Below are 23,799 nucleotides of genomic sequence, written 5' to 3' on the forward strand. Positions count from 1 at the left end.
TAAAGAAAAGCACATTATTTTGTCCATTAAAATAACATCAAGTGGCTCAGAAATACAGTGTAGACATTGTTAATGTTGTAAATGAATATTGTAGCTGGAAACGGCAGGTTTTTTATGGAATATCTTTTATGGAATACAGAGGCCCATTATCAGCAACAATCACTCCTGTGTTCCAACGACACGTTGTGTTAGCTAATATGAGTTTATCATCTTAAAAAGCTAATCGATCATTAGAAAACCATTTTGCAATTATGTTAGCACAGCTGAAAACTGTTATTCTGATTAAGAAGCAATAAAAACTGTCCAGTCTCAATGTCAACAGTAAAGAGGCGACTCCGGGATGCTGGCCTTCTAGGCAGAGTTGCAAAAAAAAAGCCATATCTCAGACTGGCCGAAAAGATTAAGATGGGCAAAAGAACAGACACTAGACAGAGGAACTCTGCCTAGAAGGCCAGCATCCTGGAGTCGCCTCTTCACTGTTGACATTGAGACTGGACAGTTTTTATTGCTTCTTAATCAGAATAACAGAATAACTGTTACCAGTTGAGGCCTTGAGGCATCTGTTTCTCAAACTGGACACTAATGTACTTGTCCTCTTGCTCAGTTGTGCACCGGGGCTTCCCACTCTTTCTATTCTGGTTAAAGCCAGTTTGCTCTGTTCTGTGAGGGAGAAGTACACAGCGTTGTATGAGAGCTTCAGTTTCTTGGCAATTTCTCGCATGGAATAGCTTTAATTTCTCAGAACAAGAATAGAGTTTCAGAAGAAAGTACTTAGTTTCTGGCCATTTTGAGCTTGTAATCGAACCCACAAATGCTGATGCTCCAGATAACTAGTCTAAAGAAGGCCAGTTTTATTGCTTCTTTACTCAGAACAACAGTTTTCAGCTGTGTTAACATAATTGCAAGAGGGTTTTCTCATGATCAATTAGTCTTTTAAAATGATAAACTTATATTAGCTAACACGAAGTGCCATTGGAACACAGGAGTGATTGGTGCTGATAATGGGCCTCTGTACTCCTATGTAGATATTCCATTAAAAAAATAGTCATTTACAACATTAACTGTCTACAATGTATTTCTGATCAATTTGATGTTATTTTAAAGGACAAAAAATTTGCTTTTCTTTCAAAAACAAGGACATTTCTAAGTGACCCCAAACTTTTGAATGGTAGTGTAGGTAAACGTGTATTATGTCATGGAAGATAAGAATGTACCCCTGCACCTTGACTGGGTATGGGTACTCCTTCTATATAGCCTCGTTGTTTTTGTTTTACTATTTCCTTTTATTTAGCAAATATGTATTTTTAACTCTGCAATGTTGGTAAGTAAGCATTTCACTGTGAAGTCTACACCTGTTGTATTCGGTGCATGTGACCAATAAAATTGGATTTGTATTAATGTTATTTACTGACCATACCTTGATGCTATTGATAATATAAAGTGACTGATGTCATACTCGGTCAAAGTCCCTAGCATCCTGATTGACACTGCCTGACTGCTTGAAATGGGGGAGAAATCACATAGTTTGGTCCTGAACTAAACTGTAGCCGACACACTGACAGACAAGGGCAGCGTCTCCCCATTTCTGAATGTTGGTTTATTCATGTTGCTCATCATGGGTGAAGTTATACATGTGTTCTCCATTGAGGTTTCTAACATGAAGGAACCTCTATCCAACATCCTGTGTCAGTTTACTGTACATGAAACTGGATCATCCAGTTATTGCTCTGTGCAAACACTGAAATGTAATGTATTCAGTTTAGTTAAATTAACTCGTAATCGTTTGAAAAAAAAATGCCTTTATTTCCCATTATTCTTTTTCATACATTTTGTGTAATAGACATGAGAAACAGGCTGGTGATTCCACCCTATTCCGATGCCATTTCTGCACCATAATGCTTTTTCCCCCTTCTCCACACTGCAAACAAGTTTTCATAGAATTTACAACAGAAATAAAAATAAAGCTTGACACAAGCTGAAAATACTGCCACCAGCTCCACATTCACCAGCTCTGTCTGACACAGATCTCTCAGAGTTGTATTTCTGTAGCAAATCCCCAGGAACAAAAAAAAATATATATATATATATTTATATATATATTCACAGTTAAAGTATTTATATATTTTAAGATTACAAAAGAAATGGGCAGAGAAAATGAAGACGTTTCTACAAGAAACAATCTTTCAAAGGGAAGTGGAGATCTTTTTTTCTGTACAAGATGCACCTTTACTTTAAATAAACAATTCAACCCTTGAACATTTTTTTTTTTTACAGATTCATTACTTTTTGTTTTACTGATCCCTGAAAATACATTAAATACTCAGTCTTTTTTGTTTAAAAAATAAAAGATGCATCATTACATATTCTCCATGTGTAGAAAAAAAATAATTCAGGTCTTCTATACAAGTGATACTGTACAATATAAACATCACTGTTGTTAAACAAATGTATAAGCTACCCAACTGAATGAGAAGCAATGAATGACTTGGTCTTCAGAGTTCTGATTGGCTAGGAGGGCGTAAGCAGATGTGCAAGCCTCTAGTGCATTCACAAACATTAATGATTCATGAAACTGAATGACAAGAGACAATAACCACGTGACAAACATACACAAATAGAAGATTGGAGCTTGGGGTTGTTAGTGTGGTGATGATTTGGTAGAGCGAGGTATGATGAATTGTTTTAGATTAGAAACACTTCTTTCTGTATGGTGAGTAGAATACTGAGCTATCTGTACAGTGAGGGCTGATAAAGCACCATGAGGCGAGGACACCGAAACCTGTCATCAACACCACCAAACAGTGAGGGAAAACAACACACATTCATGTTACACAATACAAACACATTCACACGGGTGAAAATAGACAGCATTTCATAAGTGCATGCGCATTAACACAGTTGCAACCGGCAGCTTTCAGAAACACTCTTTGCCTTGTAGTCATGAACACCCCAGACGAGTACACAGGGATATGGCACTTACAATAAACTTCAATTCATAAACTGACTTGTTTTCTAGCCACACCCCATGCCAAGGCTTTTGTCAAAGTCTCTATAATGTAAATAATTCCTGTTAATTGCAGTCTGTGTGCTTTCATAGAGAACATTGGAGTTCCATTTAGATAGGTTTCACCTATATTTACTATTATTGTCATATTGTCATCTTTATAGCGCATTGAATAAATGCTTTTCTCAAGATATAACACTGAAAATGCAGTAGCTTCAGGAAGAAAAGTATGCAAACCTAAAAGTAGTTTGAATCGCTATTCTGTACTGTACAGCTGTACTGATCTGAACCATTTCCTAGGACAGGCAGTCTTTTAAATGGGGAATCAGTTTTCTAACCCTTCTACATGTGAACCTCAACACGCAGTCTGTTGTGGATGGATGTCATGTTGGAGATGAGAAGGCATTATAAAGTCAAAGCATTTCAATAAAATCTGTATACTTCGATCAGCAGTCTCACTGTGCAGTGATAACTAAATTTGTTATGGAAGGAATTATGTGCCTATGGTCGCTTTTGGAAACACTATACTACACTACAATGTAAAGGTTCAACTGTGTAAATACATTTCTGCGGTACCCATCTTGCGTTCTTTTCCCCATTCACTGTTTCCACAATATGACCTACAGAGGGCAGCATTAGGTGTTTTTGGGGAAGACAAGACGGTAAGAAGAGTGACAACAGAAATTATGGAGAAACTACTGGAATAAACCTTAATACCATTTGTACATTTCTGAAAGCATACTCCTTGATTTTGCATAAAGTAACAGACAGCAGCATACTCTATATTATTTGCTGGTATGAGCAGGTGTGGATTCATCTCCAGTGATATCCACGTTTGTGAATTGATAACCATTCTGTAGCTTAAATGATACATGTTTTCTGCATTTACTATAAAAACAAAGGGGTGTTAAGCAAGTGAAGGCATCCACGCAGGCTTCTCCTTGGGCAGCAAACCCATTTCTCAGGGCCCCAATCCTACTTCCTGTCTGTGCCACTATGACCACCACATGGTGAAAATAGTGTCGTCTCCCATTGGGAGGCTGTGTCCCTCCCACAGCGACAAGTGTTTTCATTGTGAATGTCAACAGTATCAATGAGCAGCTTAATGTAGGTGTGTGTGTGTGTGGGGGGGGTTACATACCACATGGTCTCCATAAAGCTTATGAAAAGACTAGGTAAAACTGTACAAGCTAAGACCAGAAGGGGGAAACCATGCTGAATGGAAGCGGGACAATTAAGAGTGCTGCACCAGGAAGCCAGATGGTACAGCATTGTGAAAATGCAAGGGTCACTGGGAGACTATTAGAAAACCCATGTTTAGTTCTGTTTTAAAGAGCACCTGGAATCGTAAACAATCTTGAGTTAATATCTGTGCGTATAAAAAGAGTCCCAGACAGGTAGCTGCACTGTAGCCAGACGATGGGTTGGTTTTCATCCCTGGTCTTCCACCACTCCTCTTCTGTCCGTGTGTTTTTAGCATGGCGTCTCTGTGTGTGTGTCCAGGGAATGGGGACAACATTTGTTGGGACAGTGCTTGTTGTTTTACCGGAGTTTCCCCTTGGCCAGGGACTAACGTTAGTTCAATGTTCCCCTACAGTTCTCTGCCCCACACAAGCAGGGGATCTTCTCATCCTCGATGGGGAACTTGTAATCGTAGGTGATCTCCTCGTTGACATTGATGGGTTGTCGGGAGTAGATGACAATCTTTTTCTGTGACTCCACTGTGATCACCTTGGCGTAGCAGTTGGGCTGAGAAGAACAACACAGTGGTGTTAGCATCCATGTGTTTGCTAGCCTAGTGCTAGTGAAACTGGGTTGATTCTTTGACATGGACTTGATTACGATTTGCTCCAGCTCTTGAGAGGAGAAGAGACACTTACATTGCAGCTGTGGTTGATGAAGCGCGCGAAGTTGCCACACTTGGTAGCGTCTATGATGGTGTCATGGTCCACACGGAACATGTAACTGCTTCCGATGCCCTCGTCCTCGTAACGCTTCTCCCTCATGTCAGCAATCACCTAGACACAGGATTGGATAGGTTTATAACACTCACCTGTATGGCATGATGTTTTGCAGCCAGCACAAAGTGCATGTTAGTGGTGTTGGATCATTTGTAGAATGCTTCCCATCTGTACATAACCTGTTCTACTCACCTGTCTGATGTTCTGCCCCACATACTCAATCACCATCTCATCAGCAGCAATTGGCTCCATTGCGAACAAGCCCCAGTCGTGGATGTGCGACTTACAGAACCGAATCTTCTTCTTACGGAACTGGGGAAAGAGTGTTAAAAAGGACAAATTGAAGCGTCACAGTATTGCATTGACACACGTACAGTGTAAAATAACAGTAGTTGTGTATGGGCTGTGTTTGGCCTTGGGTACCTTCAGCTGGTTGAACTTGAGCAGGTCGCTGTCACAGCTGAAAGAGGACAGCAGGCGGCGCTGTTCAGACCTCCGCTCAGAGCCAGCTCTGGTGGAGACTAGGGGCTGTGCGGGAATACTCATGCCCTGCAGAGAGAGAGATGGAGGAAGGGAGAGAAAGAGATGAGCTTCTACTCCACAAGCTCCTACTTCACCTTAAGACAAACACAGACCCATCAGGACACAAACAGATGAACAGAGACACCATTGATGATTTGAACTCAAGCCCACCAGCCCACTCTCTGCTAAAACCCACCTGCATGTCTACAGGCCCCTCCTCCAGTAGGTGCTTGTTGCTGTTGAGGTATTTGATCTTGTCCTTCTTGTCAATCTTGTAGTAGCCCTCGCTACGGGCACAGCCAGTCATGTGATCCCTCATGCCATCGTCCCTCCTCTTCCTCTTCACCGCCGGGATGTTGGTAGGTACAGGAGGAGTCAAGGGAATAAAAAGGCTTTTGGAGAAGGTAAGACCTTGTGTTGGCAAAACCATAAGCAAGCATTTCTAATTTACTACTTTTTAAAATGCAGGATGACTGAGCAAAACTAAAAGACCAGTAACAAAGGGACACTAAAGGAACAGCACTTAGTAATTCACTAGCAGTAACTGGCAGAAATATTAGTAACGGCCAGTAGTAAAGGATATGAGGGTGCTGGACCCACAGCGTGTCGTTGAGCCAGTCGTTGCCGTTGTCCTGCTGCAGCATCTTGTCATAGGTGACCTGCAGGTGCCGGATGTCCTCCTCATCGATGCCATCGTTCCAGATGTCGTACAGGATGGTCATCTCCTCAAACTCTGAGCGAGGAGAGTAGTGGGGCCACGGCGGTGTGGTCACGGGGGAGTGGCTGGCCAGCAGTAGCTCTTCCCACCCTCGCCGCACCTTACGGGCAGGCTTCTGCAAGTGCCCCTCTTCTTCATAGGGGAGGAACTGGTCGTCAGGGGGCAAAACCACATGCAGCTTTGTCTCCCCTTCCCTGAAGTCCAGGCCCACCGTGGATGAGTCTAGCCCAGCGCGGCTGGGGATGTCAGGAAGAGCGGCTGCAGCATCCATGTCTGCAGAGAACTCTCTGAGCTGGGCATCATGAGGCAACGACCGGGGCATGGAGGTGGGAGTCACAGAGAGCTCCATAAACTCAATCTGAGGAGAGGTCAGTGCTGCAGCCTTTTTACTCTTGGGTCGCCCAGGCTTCCTCTTAGGTGGGGTTGCGTCAGGGGGCACGGGGAGGTCTAAGACTGGGACAGCAGGCAGGTCTTTTGGCACGCTGGTTAAGGCCTCTCCCTGGAGGGAGTCGGGGGGCAGGGTCTGGTTGGCCAGGGTGCTGAGTGGAGGCTCCTTGAACAGTGGGCTTTCTGAAGAGGCTTTCCAGTGGATGGGCAGGCCAACAGCCAGGGCTGTGTGGTCTGGGAAGACAGGAGTGAAGGTCAGATCTCTGCCGGGGGTTCGGGGGATACCTGCACTCAGGACAGGAGACTGGGCAGGGTAGGAGAAGGGGCTGCCGGATACGCGGGGAGAGCTGAGGCTGGCCAGGCTGCTGCCAGTCAGAGGAGCATCACTGTCAGGTGTGACGGGCACGTTCTCTGTGCTATTCTGGGACTTATCCAGGCCCCTTGCCCGGACCATCAGGTCCCTGCCAGGAGTGCGGGGCACATCCTCGTCTGTGGACAGCCTGGCCCGAAATGGGAGGGGGAGGTCCGGCAGGGGGCCGGGAGGAGGCAGCAGGAGGGAGTGGCCCTCCATGGCTGGGGTAGGGGGAAGGTGCATAGATGGGACTACTAGGGATCTAGGGAGGGCTGTGTTGGGCTCCAGGGATGCAGGAGCTCCTCTACCTGGCGTACAGGGGAGATCCTCGTCCTCTGTGTGGGCCTTGGGTCGAGTGTCCTGGTCGCTATCAGCCAGGGAGCCTGTTGGCGTGGGCGGCCGCAGGTTAGTAACATCGTCCTGGAGATCCATCTTAAATACAGGGATGGCGACTCCCAGGTCAATGTCTGGCTCCTCAGCTGAAAGACAACCAACATGCCAAGACAAACTGTCAGTTAAAAGCAATATGCAGTGCAACATCTGAAATGGAAACTGAAACATGAAGCTTCTGTGGTTAGGTAATAGGAGAGGGTTAAGACCTGGGACTCCTTTGGGTGAAGGGGGCCGGAGATCCTCCAGGCTGGTCCGGCCAGCCTCCGCTGCCTCCTCCCCCTCACTGAGGGCTCTGTGGTTGGGCTTGAGCTTCAGCCCCTCCCTAGGCCTCTGGTCCTCATCTAAACCAGCCAGCTCTGAGGACTCGTCCTCTGGGGGAGGAACTAGGGGCGTGCTGGGAGCCTTGGGCTCCACCTCCTCCTCAGATGAGGACACCGAAGAGGAGGAGGACGAAGAAGTCTGAACACGGTCCTCATCTTTATCCGGTAGACTCTCCACATCTACCGCCACCTCCTCCTCCTCTTCCTCCTCTGCCTCCTCCTCTGAACTGGAATCATATTCGGAGGAGTCCCCAGTCGCAGAGGAGTCAGAGTCGACTTTAGAGGATGCAGAACTGGCAAGTTCTGAAGGAGTGAGGAGGAGAAAGAAACACAAAGATAAGACAATTACAGAGGCAGCGTTTACACACAGAGAACCAAATAACTAACTACGGTCATTGACATCAGCGTGTATTTACCCTCATCCGACGACTCAGATGATTCACCGTCACTGGATGAGGCAGCCTCATCTTCGTCCTCATCCTCTTCACTCTCCTGCAAAGTTCAATTCCAGAGGTTAAAAGCTCTTATTAAAAAAATGGTTCTACAGTATGATGCCTCAGGTTGCCTTCTCCCAATGAGATGAAGCACCTGTTGAAGGTTGTAGTGGTCAACACTTCATCTCCCATTCTAGGCCATTTTTAGGTAATTTGACTGACAGCTCACCTTGGCCGATGACAACCTGTCAGAGACCTCCGTCTCGTCAGGCTCCTCCTCCCTGTCGGAGAGGGACTCCTCCTTTCCAGAGGTCTCTACCTTCTCCTCTCCCTCACTGTCCAGCTCCAGTGGCCGGGCATGCCGTCTCCGAGAAGCTGCGCTGTCCTCGTCCACCCTGGCCACATCTTCTGGGAGCTCTGCTATGTCCTCAAGCTCATCATCCACCGGCGTGGAGGGCCGCGCTCGCTTAGTGTCCCCAGTGGATGCAGCATCAGGAGGGTCCTTCCTCTTCACCTGAACACACACAAACACATTAATAATCTCTCCCATGGATTTGTGGCAAATGCACTTTGCCAAACATAAAATTATATAACTATTTTCCAAAGTAACAGAGATCTTTAGACATATTCTTAGTCAATCCTAAAAGACTCTGGAGGTACCTTGAAGGAGGGCAGGCGGATGGCTCCTCGGAGGCCGATGCCCAGGCCCATACCCTCGTAGCCAAGGCCTTCACCCTTGTTCCAGTTCTCCAGTAGACTGGAGCCCATGGTCTCTTTGGGCTTGGGCTTCTCCTCCTCCTTTCCCTCACCAGCCTTCACCGGGGTCAGGGACACCTGGAGGATGAACAACAACATGGACTCATATGAAAGCAAGTTAGCTATCTGGCTCAATAATGCAGGAGAATCCTTGGCTAGAAAGGTAATGTCATGACAATTAAATTGTCATCCAGAGTTAGTGAAATAGCAAAGTAAAACTTCTGACAACCTAGCCAATTAACACAGCATTGTCCTTTGCACTCAAATATTTCATTCATTTCAATTAACCAAACTCTTTCAATTAACCAAACTATAAATATATCGCTCTGATATGCCTACCTCGTTTTCACCAGTGTCCATCATTTCAACACATTCAAATAAATCTTCACTCATTATCTAGCTAGTGTGCATTCAACTTCAAGGTTAAATTCAAGGTTAGCTGAGCTTTTCTTATTCAAAACATTCCAGGAGTTTTAAATGAGGCCTTTCTCCAAAACATTCTTTTGTATCCAAGCAACAATGGCCACATTCTACCATTAGCATAAAGTTTTAGGGAGATACAGTATATTTAGGTAACCCAAAGTTTACAGGCCCATTGAGAGCATCCTGTCGGGCTGTGTCACCGCCTGGTATGGCAAATGCACCGCCCGCAAACTTAGGGCTCTCCAGAGGGTGGTGCGGTCTGCCTAACGCATTCCCGGGGACACACTGCCTGCCCTCTAGGACACCTACAGCACCCGATGTCACAGGAAGGCCAAAAAGATCATCAAGGACATCAACCTCCCGAGCCACGGCCTGTTCACCCCGCTATCATCCAGAAGGCGAGGTCAGTACAGGTGCATCAAAGCTGGGACCGAGAGACTGAAAAACAGCTTCTAGCTCAAGGCCATCCGACTGTTGAATAACCATCACTAGCCGGCCTCCACCCAGTATCCTGCACTGAACTTAATCACTATTGTTAACCGGATACCACCCAGTTACTTAACTCTGCACCTTAGAGACTGCTGCCCTATGTACATAGACATGAAACACTGGTCACTTTACTTATGTTTATATACATATGAAATGAGTAAAACAGTATGTACTGTATCTTAGTCAATGCCATATTATTTAACTATTGCTGTATATATACACTATTCTGTCCTACGTATTCTACAGATATACAGTTGAAGTTGGAAGTTTACATAAACTAGTTTTAATGACTGCAACCTAAGTGTTTCAACCACTCCACAAATTTCTTCTTAACAAACTATAGTTTTGGCAAGTCGATCAGGACATCTACTTTGTGCATGTAATTTTTCCAACAATTGCTTACAGACAAATTATTTCACTTATAAGTTGACTGTGCCTTTAAACAGCTTGGAAAATTCCAGAAAATTATGTCATGGCTTCTGATAGGCTAATTGACATAATTTGAGTCAATTGGAGGTGTAGCTGTGGATTTATTTCAAAGCCTACCTTCAAACTCAGTGACCCTGTGCTTGACATCATGGGAAAATCAAAAGAAAAATGTAGACCTCCACAAGTCTGGTTCATCCTTGGGAGCAATTTCCAAAGGCCGGAAGGTACCACCTTTATCTGTACAAACAATAGTACGCAAGTATAAACACCATGGGACCACGCAGCCGTCATACCACTCAGGAAGGAGACGCATTCTGTCTCCTAGGGATGAACGTACTTTGGTGCAAAGAGTGCAAATCAAATCCCAGAACAACAGCAAACGACCTTGTGAAGATGCTGGAGGAAGCAGGTACAAAAGTATCTATATCCACAGTAAAACGAGTCCTATATCGACATAACCTGAAAGGCCGCTCAGCAAGGAAGAAGCCACTGCTCCAAATCCGCCATAAAAAAGCCAAACTACGGTTTGCAACTGCACATGGCGTCAAATATCGTACTTTTTGGAGAAATGTCCTCTGGTCTGATGAAACAAAAATAGAACTGTTTGGCCATAATGACCATTGTTATGTCGAGAGGAAACAGTGGAATGCTTTCAAGCCGAAGAACACCATCCCCAACCGTGAAGCACGGGGGTGGCAGCATCATGTTGTGGGGATGCTTTGCTGCAGAGGGACTGGTGCACTTCACAAAAGAGATGGCATCATGAGAAGGGCAAATTATGTGGATATATTGAAGCAACATCTCAAGACATCAGTCAAGAAGTTAAAGCTTGGTCGCAAATTGGTCTTCCAAATGGACAATGACCCCAAGCATACTTCCAAAATGGGTTAAGGACAACAAAGGCAAGGTATTAGAGTGGCCATCACAAAGCCCTGACCTCAATCCAATAGAAAATTTGTAGGCAGAACTGAAAAAGTGTGTGCGAGCAAGGAGGCCTACAAACCTGACTCAGTTACACCAGCTCTGTCTGGAGGAATGGGCCAAAATTCACCCAACTTATTATGAGAAGCTTGTGAAAGGCTACGTGAAACGTTTGACCCAAGTTAAACAATTTAAAGGCAATGCTACCAAATACTAATTGAGTGTATGTAAACTTCTGACCCACTGGGAGTGTGATAAAATAAATAAAAGCTGAAATAAATCACTCTAGTATTATTCTAACATTTCACATTCTTAAAATAAAGTGGTGATCCTAACTGACCAAAAACAGGGATTTTTTACTAGGATTACATTTCAGGAATTGTGAAAAACTGAGTTTAAATATATTTGGCTAAGGTGTATGTAAACTTCCAATTTCAACTGTAGTAAATATTCTATACATCCCATCACATACAGTTTCTTTATTTATACTATTTTCTACATTGTAGAATAATACCCTGACTACACCGCTCACATCATGTGAGCGAGCGTTGCAAAATAAATGTAGAAATCTATAGTATTCAATTATTGCACCCACACTGCTCGCGAGTGTGCATTGCCAAGGGCTAAAATAGAAGTCAGTTCTATTTGTGACGCAGATCGCAGTGCAAGTCCTGCCTCTCCCATCTCCTCATTGGTTTATAGAAGCAGATACCCACGTGCCATCTCCTCATTGGTTATACCCACGTGGTTGATTGAAAGACGAACTGTGTTGTCGGTCGTCGTGGTAATACTATGAAAGTTTAGATGCCAATAAGTTGCCATATAAGTTCAAAGAAGAAAAGTCTGGAAGGAGGAGATGACTAGAAACAATTCGGTTGACCGTTTTATGTGTGGATTCATTGTCGGAGAAGAGGACCTTGTGCATTTCAGGTAAAATAACACCTTAATGTTCATATTCCAGGACAAATTAGCTAGGAATTAGCTAAACAGGACAAATTAGCTAGGAAGTGCAAGCTAACTAGCTAAATTGCCATAATGTTTAATACTTTTCAACCTGTCCCCAAATGAATGTAATTGGTTCAGAGTTTGTTTTGATATTTTAACCTGTGGGTCGTGATCGCGTTTGGTGTGGGGGGGAAACATAAATGTATACACGATGGCGTACACCTACAGCCGGTTTGGGTTCCGTGTAATAGTGAAGACATCAAAACTATGAAATAACACATATGGAATCATGTAGTAACCAAAAAAGTTAAACAAATCAAAATGTATTTTATATTCTTCAAATAGCCACCCTTTGCCTTGATGACAGCTTTGCACACTCTTTGCATTCTGTCAACCAGCTTCATGAGATAGACACCTGGAATGCATTACAATTAACAGGTGTTCCTTCTTAAAAGTTCATTTGTGGAATTTCTTTCCTTCTTACTGCGTTTGAGCCAATCAGTTATGTTGTGACAAGGTAGGGGGGTATACAGAAGATAGCCTTATTTGGCAAAAGACCAAGTCCATATTATGGCATGAACAGCTCAAATAAGCAAAAAGAAACGACAGTCCATCATTACTTTAAGACATGAAGGTCAGTCAATACAGAACATTTCAAGAACTTTGAAAGTTTCTTCAAGTGCAGTCGCAAAAACCATCAAGCGCTATGATGAAACTGGCTCTCATGAGGACCACCACAGGAATGGAAGACCCAGAGTTACCTCTGCTGCAGAGGATAAATTCATTAGATTTACCAGCCTCGGAAATTGCAGCCCAAATAAATGCTTCAGAGTTTAAGTAACAGACACATCGAAATATCAACTGTTCAGAGGAGACTGTGTGAACCAGGCCCTTCATGGTTAATTTGCTGCAAAGAAACACCAACTAAAGGACACCAATAAAAAGAAGAGACTTGTTTTGGGCCAAGAAACACGAGCAGTGGACATTAGTCCAGTGGAAATGTTTACTTTGATCTGGAGTCCAAATTGGAGATTTTTGGTTCCAACCATGTCTTTGTGAGACGCAGTATGGGTGAACGGATGATCTCCACATGTGTATTTCCTACCGTAAAGCATGGATTAGGTGTTATTGTGTGGCGGTGCTGTGCTGTGCTGGTGACCCTGTCTGTGATTTATTTAGAATTCAAGGCACACTTAACCAGCATGGTTACCACAGCATTCTGCAGCGATATGCCATCCCATCTGGTTTGCGCTTAGTGGGACTATCATTAGTTTTTCAACAGGATGATGACCCAACACACCTCCAGGCTGTATGAGAGCTATTTGACCAAGAAGGAGAGTGATGGAGTGCTGCATTAGATGACCTGGCCTCCATAAATCACCCGACCTCACCCAATTGAGATGGTTTGGGATGAGCTGGACCGCAGAGTGAAGCAAAAGCAGCCAACAAGTGCTCAGCATATGGGAACTCCTTTAAGACTGTTGGAAAAGCATTCCAGGTGAAGCTAGTTGAGAGAACGTCAAGAGTGTGCAAAGCTGTCATCAAGGCAAAGGGTGGCTACTTTGAAGAATCTAAAATATATTTTGATTTGTTTTGGTTACAATATGATTCCTTATGTGTTATTTCATAGTTTTGATGTCTTCACTATTATTCTACAATGTAGAAAATATAAAAAATAAAGAAAAACCCTTGCATGAGTAGGTGTGTTCAAACTTTTGACTGGTACTGTGTATATATTTATACTCCGGACTTCAACATTGCTCGTCCTAATATTTATATATTTATTAATTCCATTCTTGTCAGCATTGTTAGATATTACTGCACTGTTGGAGCTAGGAACGGAAGCATTTCGCTACACCCGTAATTAACATCTGCTAAATATGTGCATGCAACAAAAAAATGGATTTGATTTGTGCTTCATGAAATATTCCACATAATATCAGAATTGAGAAACACACTCACATGAGACTGAAGTGAGACAAGATAGGAGCTTGCTTTGAAGAATGACTCACCTTGGCTGAGTGTTCTTTCTTATCCCACCACTCGTCAAAGGCCCTAAAGGCCACCACCTCTACCATCTTACGGTTGAGGTCCCTCTTCATGATGGCCTTCAGCTCTTTGACGATGACCAGCAGCACCCCTTCCACGGTGGCCTTATGAGGGTCTTCCTTAGCCTCGTAGCCCGGTGGAGGAACGGCAGGGTTGAACTTAGGCATGCTGGGGTGGGGCCAGAGTTGCTGCCTGTGGGCCCCTGCACTGGCAGCTGGGGTGCTACTCATTGACAAGGGTGGGTAGGGACCCCCAAACTGCATGGCTGCTGACCCGGCTGCAGCCGCCCCTCCTGCGGTCATGAAGTGTGGGTAGGGGTAGGGACCCCGGGTCTGGGCCATGCGACTCAGCATTTGGGTCTGCATCTGGAAGGACATGTGAACGCTGCCCCACTGAGGCAGGCAGCTCATCAGCTCCATCTGCATCATAGGCACCATGCCATGGGGGTAGAGGTGAGGCAGCATGGGGTGTGGAACTCCAGGTGCCAGGTGTGGACCTGGGACAGCAGAGAGGTGGTGTGGAAGACCGAAGCCCGCTTGAGGGGGTAGAGGGGGGAATCCGGGGGGTGGGAGGGGCATGGACTGCATGGGGGACACAGCAGAGTTGACCACAATTCCCTTGACACAGTCGCCACCGTGCGTGGGCGTGCCTGGCATGTCGTCCTCGTCCGAGATCTCCATGTCTTCCCCAGAGGACTGATGGCTCTGTGTGGGAGAGAGAGGACCAGGTGTCAGGACATCTCTCTACACTACATGACTTGATAGTCATATAGGAAGCATCCACATAATAAGCAAAGGTGCTAGCTTCTCTACAAATCCCTATAATATCATAATAAATAGGAAACTCTGCCAGCCTCTTCTTTAAATTCCAAAACCCAGGCTGTCTAACACTAACCTTGATATTAGTGTCTAAAAAGGCACTACTAGAATTTAGCAGAATGTGGTTATTTCCTAATCTTTCAAATCATGAACAGTTAATTACACCGACCTGCACCAGGTTTGGCCGATGTAGGCAGTCATTGTAAATAAGAATTTGCTCTTAAATGACTTGCTTAATTGACTTTGAAATTTTAAAAAATCATAATAATTATTATTTGAAGGATGAGCCAATTCTAAATAAGTTCAGCCCAAGTGTTAGTACAAGTGTAATCAAATATATACATGATTCTTGGCTACAAAAAACACAACTGCTGATTTAATGTTCTTGAATAGCTGTGTGAAACTAACACAAACAACTATATCGCAGACAACCAGGTTATGGTCATAGATTCAGTAACAACTTGGCTTTCATTGATAAATCATATCTGGGTGGCAATGAAATCAGGATTCATAAAACAATCAAAACCACAAAGAATGAAAAAGCCTGGGGAGCAGCCTGTGTGTGCCAAACTGCCCATATTATTGAAATGTTTGCTTTGTGATAACATAAAATATACAGGGATGTGAGCCAATCCTGATTGTCAGGCTCAACAGAACCAGGAAGTGGTGAGTTGAGTGTTGAATGGAGCTAACAGCCACCCTGGTAACTCCTCCCATGAGTGTTAGAAAGAGGAAGTGAAAGTGTTTTCTATTCCCCAACAGAAGAATGAGTCAGGTTTCCCAGTCACAGCCCTAGGTGTGGGCCTCCTATTATCAGGGCACGTGCTAGTTACAAAAAGTGAGTAGTACCAAACATGAGGAAAATAACCATTTACACATCAACAGAAGAGTTACTTCCAAAAGTATTTTTTTAAATCAAATATTATTTGAAATGACAGAGGTAGCCTATTATGCCCTAAAATTGTACTGCCACTTACCCGGCCTGTCAAATTGATCTGGGGTCAGGTTAAAACTTTTGCTTGATGTTTCTCTGATGCATGTCCCCAGTTTGGAGTTTTGGATGAAATTTGTTATTGTGCCAGGTAGAGAATTAACTAGCAACTACGAGCTTTGAATCTATTGCAAAATTATTAATACATGGCTTGCAAACACAAAGCCATTCAAACAGGAAGACCATGGAAACAAATTTCAAAGTACATGACGAGTGTATAAAGTGTATATCTTTATGAGGCAACTAGTTCTGATGGCAGGGGCAAAACACTAATGTTCTGTGTCACTCACGGTATGTTGTTGATAACTTCACCAATTTGGAACAGACCCATAAAAACTGTCACTGTTTTGGTCACTGTTTGCTGTGAAACCAGAATAAACCATTTCCTCTTGTAGTATACAGACAGAAGAATGAAACAAAAGGGAAAGTGTAGGCTTACTATCAGACACTGAAGCCTGTTTACTTCTGGTGCCCCCTCTGCAGCTGCCAAATAGATCCGGCTGCAAGCAGACATCTCCACAGCAATACTACTAATGTGGCCAATAACGTGTCATGTATGGAATGGAGTATCTGTTCCCCCGTTTCCATCTTCCACTTTTTAAACATACATCTACCCAAAGTAAGGATGATACTGTTGGTTCTTACCTCCATTTTGTCTGTGGGTGTGTGGTTTCCGAGGCGACCATCCTTCAAGTCACTGGCGTTCTTCCCATGGACATGGTCTGGAGAGCTGACTCCCTTGAGGAGCGAGCCTGTTACAAGGATGGGCTCCTCATCATCGGAGTCAGGCAGGGGCGTCGGGCTGACGTCCTCCAGGCCTGTGCTAGAGGGTCGAGAGGTGTGGGTGCCCCCATAAGGAGGGATGGGGGACAACTGAGAGGAAGAGGAGGAGATGGGGCTGCAGACCATACGCACATCAGTGTCTGATGAGTCGCCTCCAGGAAGGAAGGGAAGCTTTGTCCTTTTCTCCTTCAGAAGCATCTCAATACGAGAGTCCAGGCTATTTCGCTCTGACTCCAGGGTGGGAGTGCCAGGGGAGGGGGGCAGTGCTTTGGTGTCAGGGCAGGGGGTGTGCTGGGGTGGGCCTTGGGTTCAGGTGGGGGTTCTGGAATGGGTGGAGTAGCTGGCTTGTTCTTGATTGGCTTGAAGTCAGTGGCAGGGGCCATGGAGGGCCTCCGGTACTCTGCCTCCCGCTGGACAGACTGGTGGAACGGAGATTCTGAGGGGGGGAACGCAGGGGGCATTGGGGCCTGCTGGTAGGGGGAAAAGGCAGACTTAAAGCTGGCACTGGTAGGGGGAGGTGGTGTGTGGGCAAAGGATGAGGCAGAGGGAGGAGGTTCAGGTGGGGCAGGTTGGTGCTGCTTGAAGGCAGACTGTTCAGAGTTGCCTCGGTAGGAGGAGGATCCTGATCCCCCAGTGCCATGGACATAACGCCTCTCCGGTCTCCGGTTATAGGCATCCTGGAACTTGCTCTCGTGTCTGCGAGACTTGTAGCCTCCAGAGCCTTCAGCCCGGCTAGACTGATAGGCTGGGGTGGCCTGCCTGCTGGAATAGTTGGAGTCCTGAGAGAAGGGTGTACTGGTCTGGCGCGGGGTGTGAGGGGTGCCCTGGGACTGCGGAGTGTCTTGCCTTAGGCTAGAGTAGGCCGTATCCTGGGACAGAGGGGTGGTGTTGGAGGCGGTGCTGCTGGGGGTCACTATGCCTCCCACTGCAGCAGACGAGCTGCTTTCAGAGAGCCGGCGCAGGGGCTCACAGGCCTGGGGAGGGACACACCAAACTCTGCTTAGGAAACACACTCACAGAAGGCATTTCATACATTCAACTGCTGAAACCTATATAACATCCATCAGCATGGCTACATTGCCCATTTAATGTCACAATCAAGTTCAGGCTTTAAAAGGAAAATAATGCAACCTCATGCATCTTGAGCACACAGCAACTGTTATGATTTAACCTAATTAACAGGCCAATAATTATATCTAAAGATGTAGGGTCACATTGTAGTTTTTCCCAATATGCATTCATTCAAACCGCTGAAGACAGCCGAGTATTGCTTGCAGGAGAAGCTGTGCAGTAAGGCTATGTCTCAAAGGAAGGCTTACAACAGCTCTGCCCCTTTCCTTTGCAGTGAGGCAGAGGTTCTAGACAACATTCCTTCCTGGGCCCCATTTTACCACCTGCTGCACTAATAAACTGGATTAGAGATAAGGGTGTCAGCTTATATTGGCTGGGGGTCACAGAGACTCACTGGAGAACAGCGCAGTAACAATGATTCAGGAATGGGGCAACATTTTTCACCAAACAAACCTTTGAAGCTGGAAAAACTACTGACTTAACTATGTCTTCATCTGAAATACCTTTCTGATGACATACAATAAACTCATACTGGCTGGTCTGCAGTTGACTATGGGACACTTTTCATTTTCAATAATGCAAAGCTCCTTAAAGCTGAGAGAACCAGGCTTATGCACAGAACTTTACAATCTGTTCAAGGTACTAGGCCAGGGCCTTGGCTATCAGTTGGCACTGCAGAAAGACTAGTTATGCAAACATGAAAAGGTAAATCAAATAGAATGTTCAGACAAATTAAACACGCTTACCTTTCCTGCGATCCTGTTTTGGAACACTTGCAAATTGTCTCAAATACAACATAACATAGTGCTGCTAAACATCCAACATAAAAGTGGTGGTCTTACCAGAAGAGCCTCTGCAAGGCTACGAGGGGACACTTGTCTGGCCTCCTCTCCTCCCACTGGAAGTGTCCGAGGGGTGAAGGTGCCATTCAACAGTAGCTGGAAGTACCTAAGGCGATTCTCACCTGGATGGATAAGGTTAAGATATGGTTCAATCAGTGATTTTTTTTCCAGTAGCCTTAGCAACTAGACTCATAGTAAATGCAAATCCGGGGCACTAAAATTTGTATGATATGGTTGTGTGAAATTTGTGGATGTCCATCATTCATTTCGTATGACACTTACTGTATGTTAAGAACATAGAGAATGATAGAGGTCTCTAGTGGCCAAAAAGCAGTATTTTAATGGGCAGCTCAATGGAGGGAGTCCACTATTTTAATGTAGTCAATTGGGTGGGACTCCCAACTTCATTGGCTGATCCCTCTTGGAGACCATGTAGGATTCATGTCCAACCGGGTCATCAGGCAGGATCAGCCAATTGTGAAGAAAATGTACTACTTCAAAATGGAGATTACCTCAATGGCACTGCTCATGCTGTCACAGAAGCAATAATGAATTATAATTCATATATGTTACAAATTCCAATTTGTATGATGTTACAAATGCAATTCATACAATATGTTACAAATTTGCAATACGTATGGTATGTTACAAATTCCAACTTGTTGTGGCTAACGTTAGCTAGGTGGCTAACATGCTAAGTAGGTGCAAAGTAATAAGTAGTTGCAAAGTTGCTAATTAGCTCAAATACTAATGTTGTCGGTGATGAGGTTCAAACACGCAACCTTTGGGTTGCTAGACCTTCGCATTTTACACCCAACCAACCCCCCTCCTTTCGTTTTTGCCTTAAGTAACCTCCTGTTTTATGTAACCATACCAAAAGTAACATATTATACTAATTTGAGTGTCCTGGATTTGAATTTACTGTTATGTCTAGTCTATGAGACCAGGCTGTGTAAGAACATCATCATTCACAGCAATAAATACACAATAATGTGTGGTATATTATTAAATATTAAATAAAATACAACTTCAAAACAGAATGAGGAATTTCTGCATGTGGAGTTTTCCACAAGGCCAAATGTTATAGTGACATTTAATTTGAATTGTACATTTAAAATCGGCATATGGTAAATCAATGTCAACGACATATCCGTACTATTGCAGGCAGGTGAAATTATAATGATAAATTGGTACTCAGTAAGCCTTAGATTTTCTGCTTGATCTCCAGCCTCTCATTATATAGGCTGCCAGTTTAAATGAAATGCGGCAATGAGCACTTTCCCTATGACCCTCTGCTGATGTAAGAGGAACCACTGTCTATTTAAGAGAATAAGAGAATAGTGGTGCTTTCAAGACAATTAGGAACTCATGAGGTCAGTGATCTTCAGGTCGGAAAGTCAGAGCTCTAGAAAGATGACCATTCAAAACGATTTTTCCCAGGTCGAGTTCGTTTTCACCCCAGAGTTCCCAGTTGTCGTGAACGCACTGATGTTGGAAATTTCCGAGTTCCCAATTATTATGAACAGGGCAAAAAAACGTACAGCGTCATGATACGAGTAAATTCTAAATATGATACACGATATTCCATTTAGCCGCGGAAATAGGCGAAAGTCCTTCATTACTGATGTTAATGGCTACAGACAAATATATTTACATGATAAATATTAACATGGTAAAATGCAGCCAACGTCAACAAGTAAAATATTGTTTAACGATAGGCTGAAATATATATTTCGGCTATAAAGTTGCTTTAGAATTAGTAAAAAAAAGTAATTCAAGCATAATTGTATTATAGGCGTTTATTACAGGCACATAAATAATTAAACAGCTATAACTAATTCAATGATGACTGCCATAATTGAATATAAATCAAATAAACCAAACGAAACTGCGTTTTATCTTTATTAATGTCGGAAAATACCGTTCGGTAGTTTGCACACGCTATTGATGCTCGTGGATAAATCGCACTTACATTCATTTGAAAGTGCTCTGGTTACCAAGCAACCATCGTAAACGTAGGCTATACACGTGACTAAATGTTGTCCTCCAAAAATGAAATTAGTGACGTTTTATAAATAAAATATCAAGTTTTCACGTATGCATAAATGTTGTTTCTACAACTGAGAATGAATTGCACATTATTTATAAATACTCACATATATATATAGCCCATGTAAAGATGTATTACCTTTGGGATCCAGCTCCAGGTGGATGATGTTGCCCATAACTGACGTGTTGTGAAGAGTCTGGACAGCATCTTTGGCTGCTTTTACAGTTCCAAAAACAACTTTGGCTATTCCTAAATGCTTTTTGTTCTTCGGATTGTATAGAATTTCCACCTCTTCTATGTCCCCAAATTTCTTGCACATATCAGTCAAAAAACCTTCTCTGATGTTATCGTTCAGCCTCGCAAACGTCACCTCCTTGGGAGGCACGCGGCCGATGTAACATTCATCAATCTGGAGAAAGAAAATAGTTACATTAAATTATGAATGTTACATTTATTTAGACTACAGTACATTTGTCCAGTAGCCGTTGAAACCTGAATTCCAGGCTGCAATGTGACCAACAAACATTTTTTCACGTAGCCTATGCCCGATTAAATATAAGATTTTTGGAAATCTGCAGTTTACATTTTGAGAAACCAAATAACCACGATAGAATAGTCTTGACATACAACTTCCAAAATGTGTTCATGCTGTAAGGGATAATAGCTTAGCATGTGTTGCCTGTCTGTAGAACTACGTCCTAAATAAAAAAGCATGACACTTCCATCAACAATGTCGAGGGGGTGTGTCAGGCTACTTAAAACCTCGGAACCTTAGAAAATACTATAGCCCCAAAACATAAAAAGCATGGCACATTTTGTTAAGATCTGAGAGGGGGTGTGACTGATTACCCTACCTTAAACTTCGGAACTGGGAGATCCGTCTCCTTGTACTTCGTCCATAGACGACCGATTCTCGGGTCTCGGACGATATCCACTGGTGGCATCCCAGGGTTCTGTAGAACGATAAAATGTAACTACTCCAGAAGTTCTGACAAGCAGGAAGAATATGACGCGCCGATTGCCGATATGTCAAGACGGGGTTTACACCAGACACCACTACAGTCATGAAAAAGGTTAGAGTTTAATTGAATTGCTTGGATAAACCATTGACTGCGTTTAACGACGGGATAGTGACACTTCTGATGCACTGTGTCATGTGCAGAAAGTAACGTATCAATCGTGAGGCAAACACTGCAACAATGTAGCTAAGTGTTTCTCTTTTCGAATACGGATGTATAACTTACGGGCATGTTAAAAGTCGTTCCATCATAGCGATACAATTTGTGCGATCCCTTTTTCAACGCTGGGTCAATAATCAACTTGTAACTTCTACAATGGTGACTTCGTTTCTCCCCCGAACTGCAAACAGGATGGTGGTTGTCCATGCCGTTTGCCAAACCTGTGTAGAAATGTCAAGAAGATGAGAACAACACAGACTTGCGCACAAACACTCGTTAGGTTACATTGTAGCGATATCTTTGCAAATACTATGAGTAAAACGGGGATTACAAGCGTATCCCAGTTACAGAAACAGACATTACAGAGGAAGGAAAAAAAGAGCAAGCTTACTTGAACTCTGCTTTCTGCCATGGTCTTCGTTTAGTCTGTTTCTTTCCCCTGGCTTGGACATGTTTTGTCCGATCGAACTTTATTTTAATAATCAAACGGCGAGATAATTTATCTTACTGATTACATTACATGATTCAAAGAATACTGCCTCCCTTTTTGCGAGCCAACACATATTGTGCCTCCAGTCTGGGGTTTCTGTCTCTCTCACAATAGTATTGAGCTTCGCTACCCCTCATACCATTCGCACTTTCGATTTGAGGTTCTTTACATATTGCGTACATTTTGTAATATTATTGGACCATTTTAAACACACAACACATTAATAAATAAAGATATGTATTGCATTTAAATGTAAATATTAGAAGTTGTTGTATAGTGTCTTTTTAGGGCATGAAATAAGTGTTGAATCTACCGCCTACTTTTACTCAAAGAGCAAACAAGATGGACATAGGTCGATGCAAGTTCTGTCTAAGCACAGATCTAGGGTCATTATAACGTTTTAATTCCTGATTGAAAACGTTAGCCTTAGGATAGTAAACCTGACCCTAGAGCTGTGATTATGGGCAATCATCAGGAAATGTGTTGGGTCTGTTTACAATATATTACATAAATAAAACATAAATTAAATACATTTTGAGACTATAGACTAGGCCTACATTATAACATATACACACATTGTCTGTAATACCCTTATAATATTCAAAGGCCAAATATGGGTACATTTTAAGGTAACTGTTTATTTTAACTGACATGTTTTGCATTATTAATCTGTTTCATTGTCTTTTTGATATTTTGGCTGAGGAAATGTGCCATCCATTGCTTGATATTTTTGCAGTGCTTGGGCAATTGGCTGGTTAACGTTAGCAGTTCCACCGGCCAATCAGAGTGAAGCACCATTTTAGCTTCTGCTATTAGAGGCACGGCTGAGGAATCTTTCAACAGAGAGCAGAGAGAGGGGGCTGGGCGCGCTCTCAGCAGCCATTTTCCTGAAATGGGACTCAATGGCCAATATGGGTTTCCTTTGTTTCAAAAGGGATCTTATACTTTATTTCCACATCTCTTTCTGGACTATGATAAATAACAATGATTCCCCATTGACAGGATGGAGAAGAAGGAATATAAAATACTGGATGTTATCCCTTTGACATTTTTAACCTTTTTCATTCTCTGCTTGGAATCCATCTTTGTCCTAACTAGGTCATGGCACACCCATATAAAATTATTTTGGATTCTAAAGTAAAAAGAAACAAGTGTAGTGAATAAACAGCTTGTAGTTTGAAGTTGTTATGAAGAAAAGCACAGTAAATGTAAAATGAAATTGTGTAATGGCATTTTGTTGACATTGCACTGTAAATGGCCATGTATGATTTATAGCATGTGTAAGTTAAACTGTTACCTTTTGTATATGTAGGATATGTGAACTTATTGTTATTAAAATACCACTATACTGTTATTCTTATTGACTTGGTCATTTTAGAGTAATGGTGTCTGTAGAATTGTTAACTCTCTTCAATACATTAATTTGCATACTGTTTTAACTATATCCATCAGAGGCTAAGTATATTTGCTCAT

General features: G+C 43.3%; 1 protein-coding gene across 1 annotated transcript; it reads right to left on the bottom strand.

Moving 5' to 3' along the window:
• Positions 1-1,779: 1,779 nt before the first annotated feature.
• Positions 1,780-22,469, bottom strand: LOC135548344 (histone-lysine N-methyltransferase SETD1B-A-like). The gene is given in 18 exon segments (XM_064977840.1): positions 1,780-4,753; positions 4,885-5,022; positions 5,158-5,277; positions 5,389-5,514; positions 5,684-5,850; positions 6,071-7,423; positions 7,544-7,960; positions 8,074-8,149; positions 8,321-8,605; positions 8,752-8,925; positions 14,067-14,807; positions 16,558-16,949; positions 16,952-17,669; positions 18,609-18,730; positions 20,797-21,067; positions 21,513-21,611; positions 21,903-22,057; positions 22,228-22,469. Coding segments are annotated over 18 exon segments (5,589 nt in total). The 5' UTR covers positions 22,289-22,469; the 3' UTR covers positions 1,780-4,579.
• Between the last annotated feature and the right edge of the window lie 1,330 nt (positions 22,470-23,799).

Source organism: Oncorhynchus masou, chromosome 11, assembly GCF_036934945.1.
Source record: "Oncorhynchus masou masou isolate Uvic2021 chromosome 11, UVic_Omas_1.1, whole genome shotgun sequence".
NCBI classification, from domain to species: Eukaryota; Metazoa; Chordata; class Actinopteri; order Salmoniformes; family Salmonidae; genus Oncorhynchus; species Oncorhynchus masou.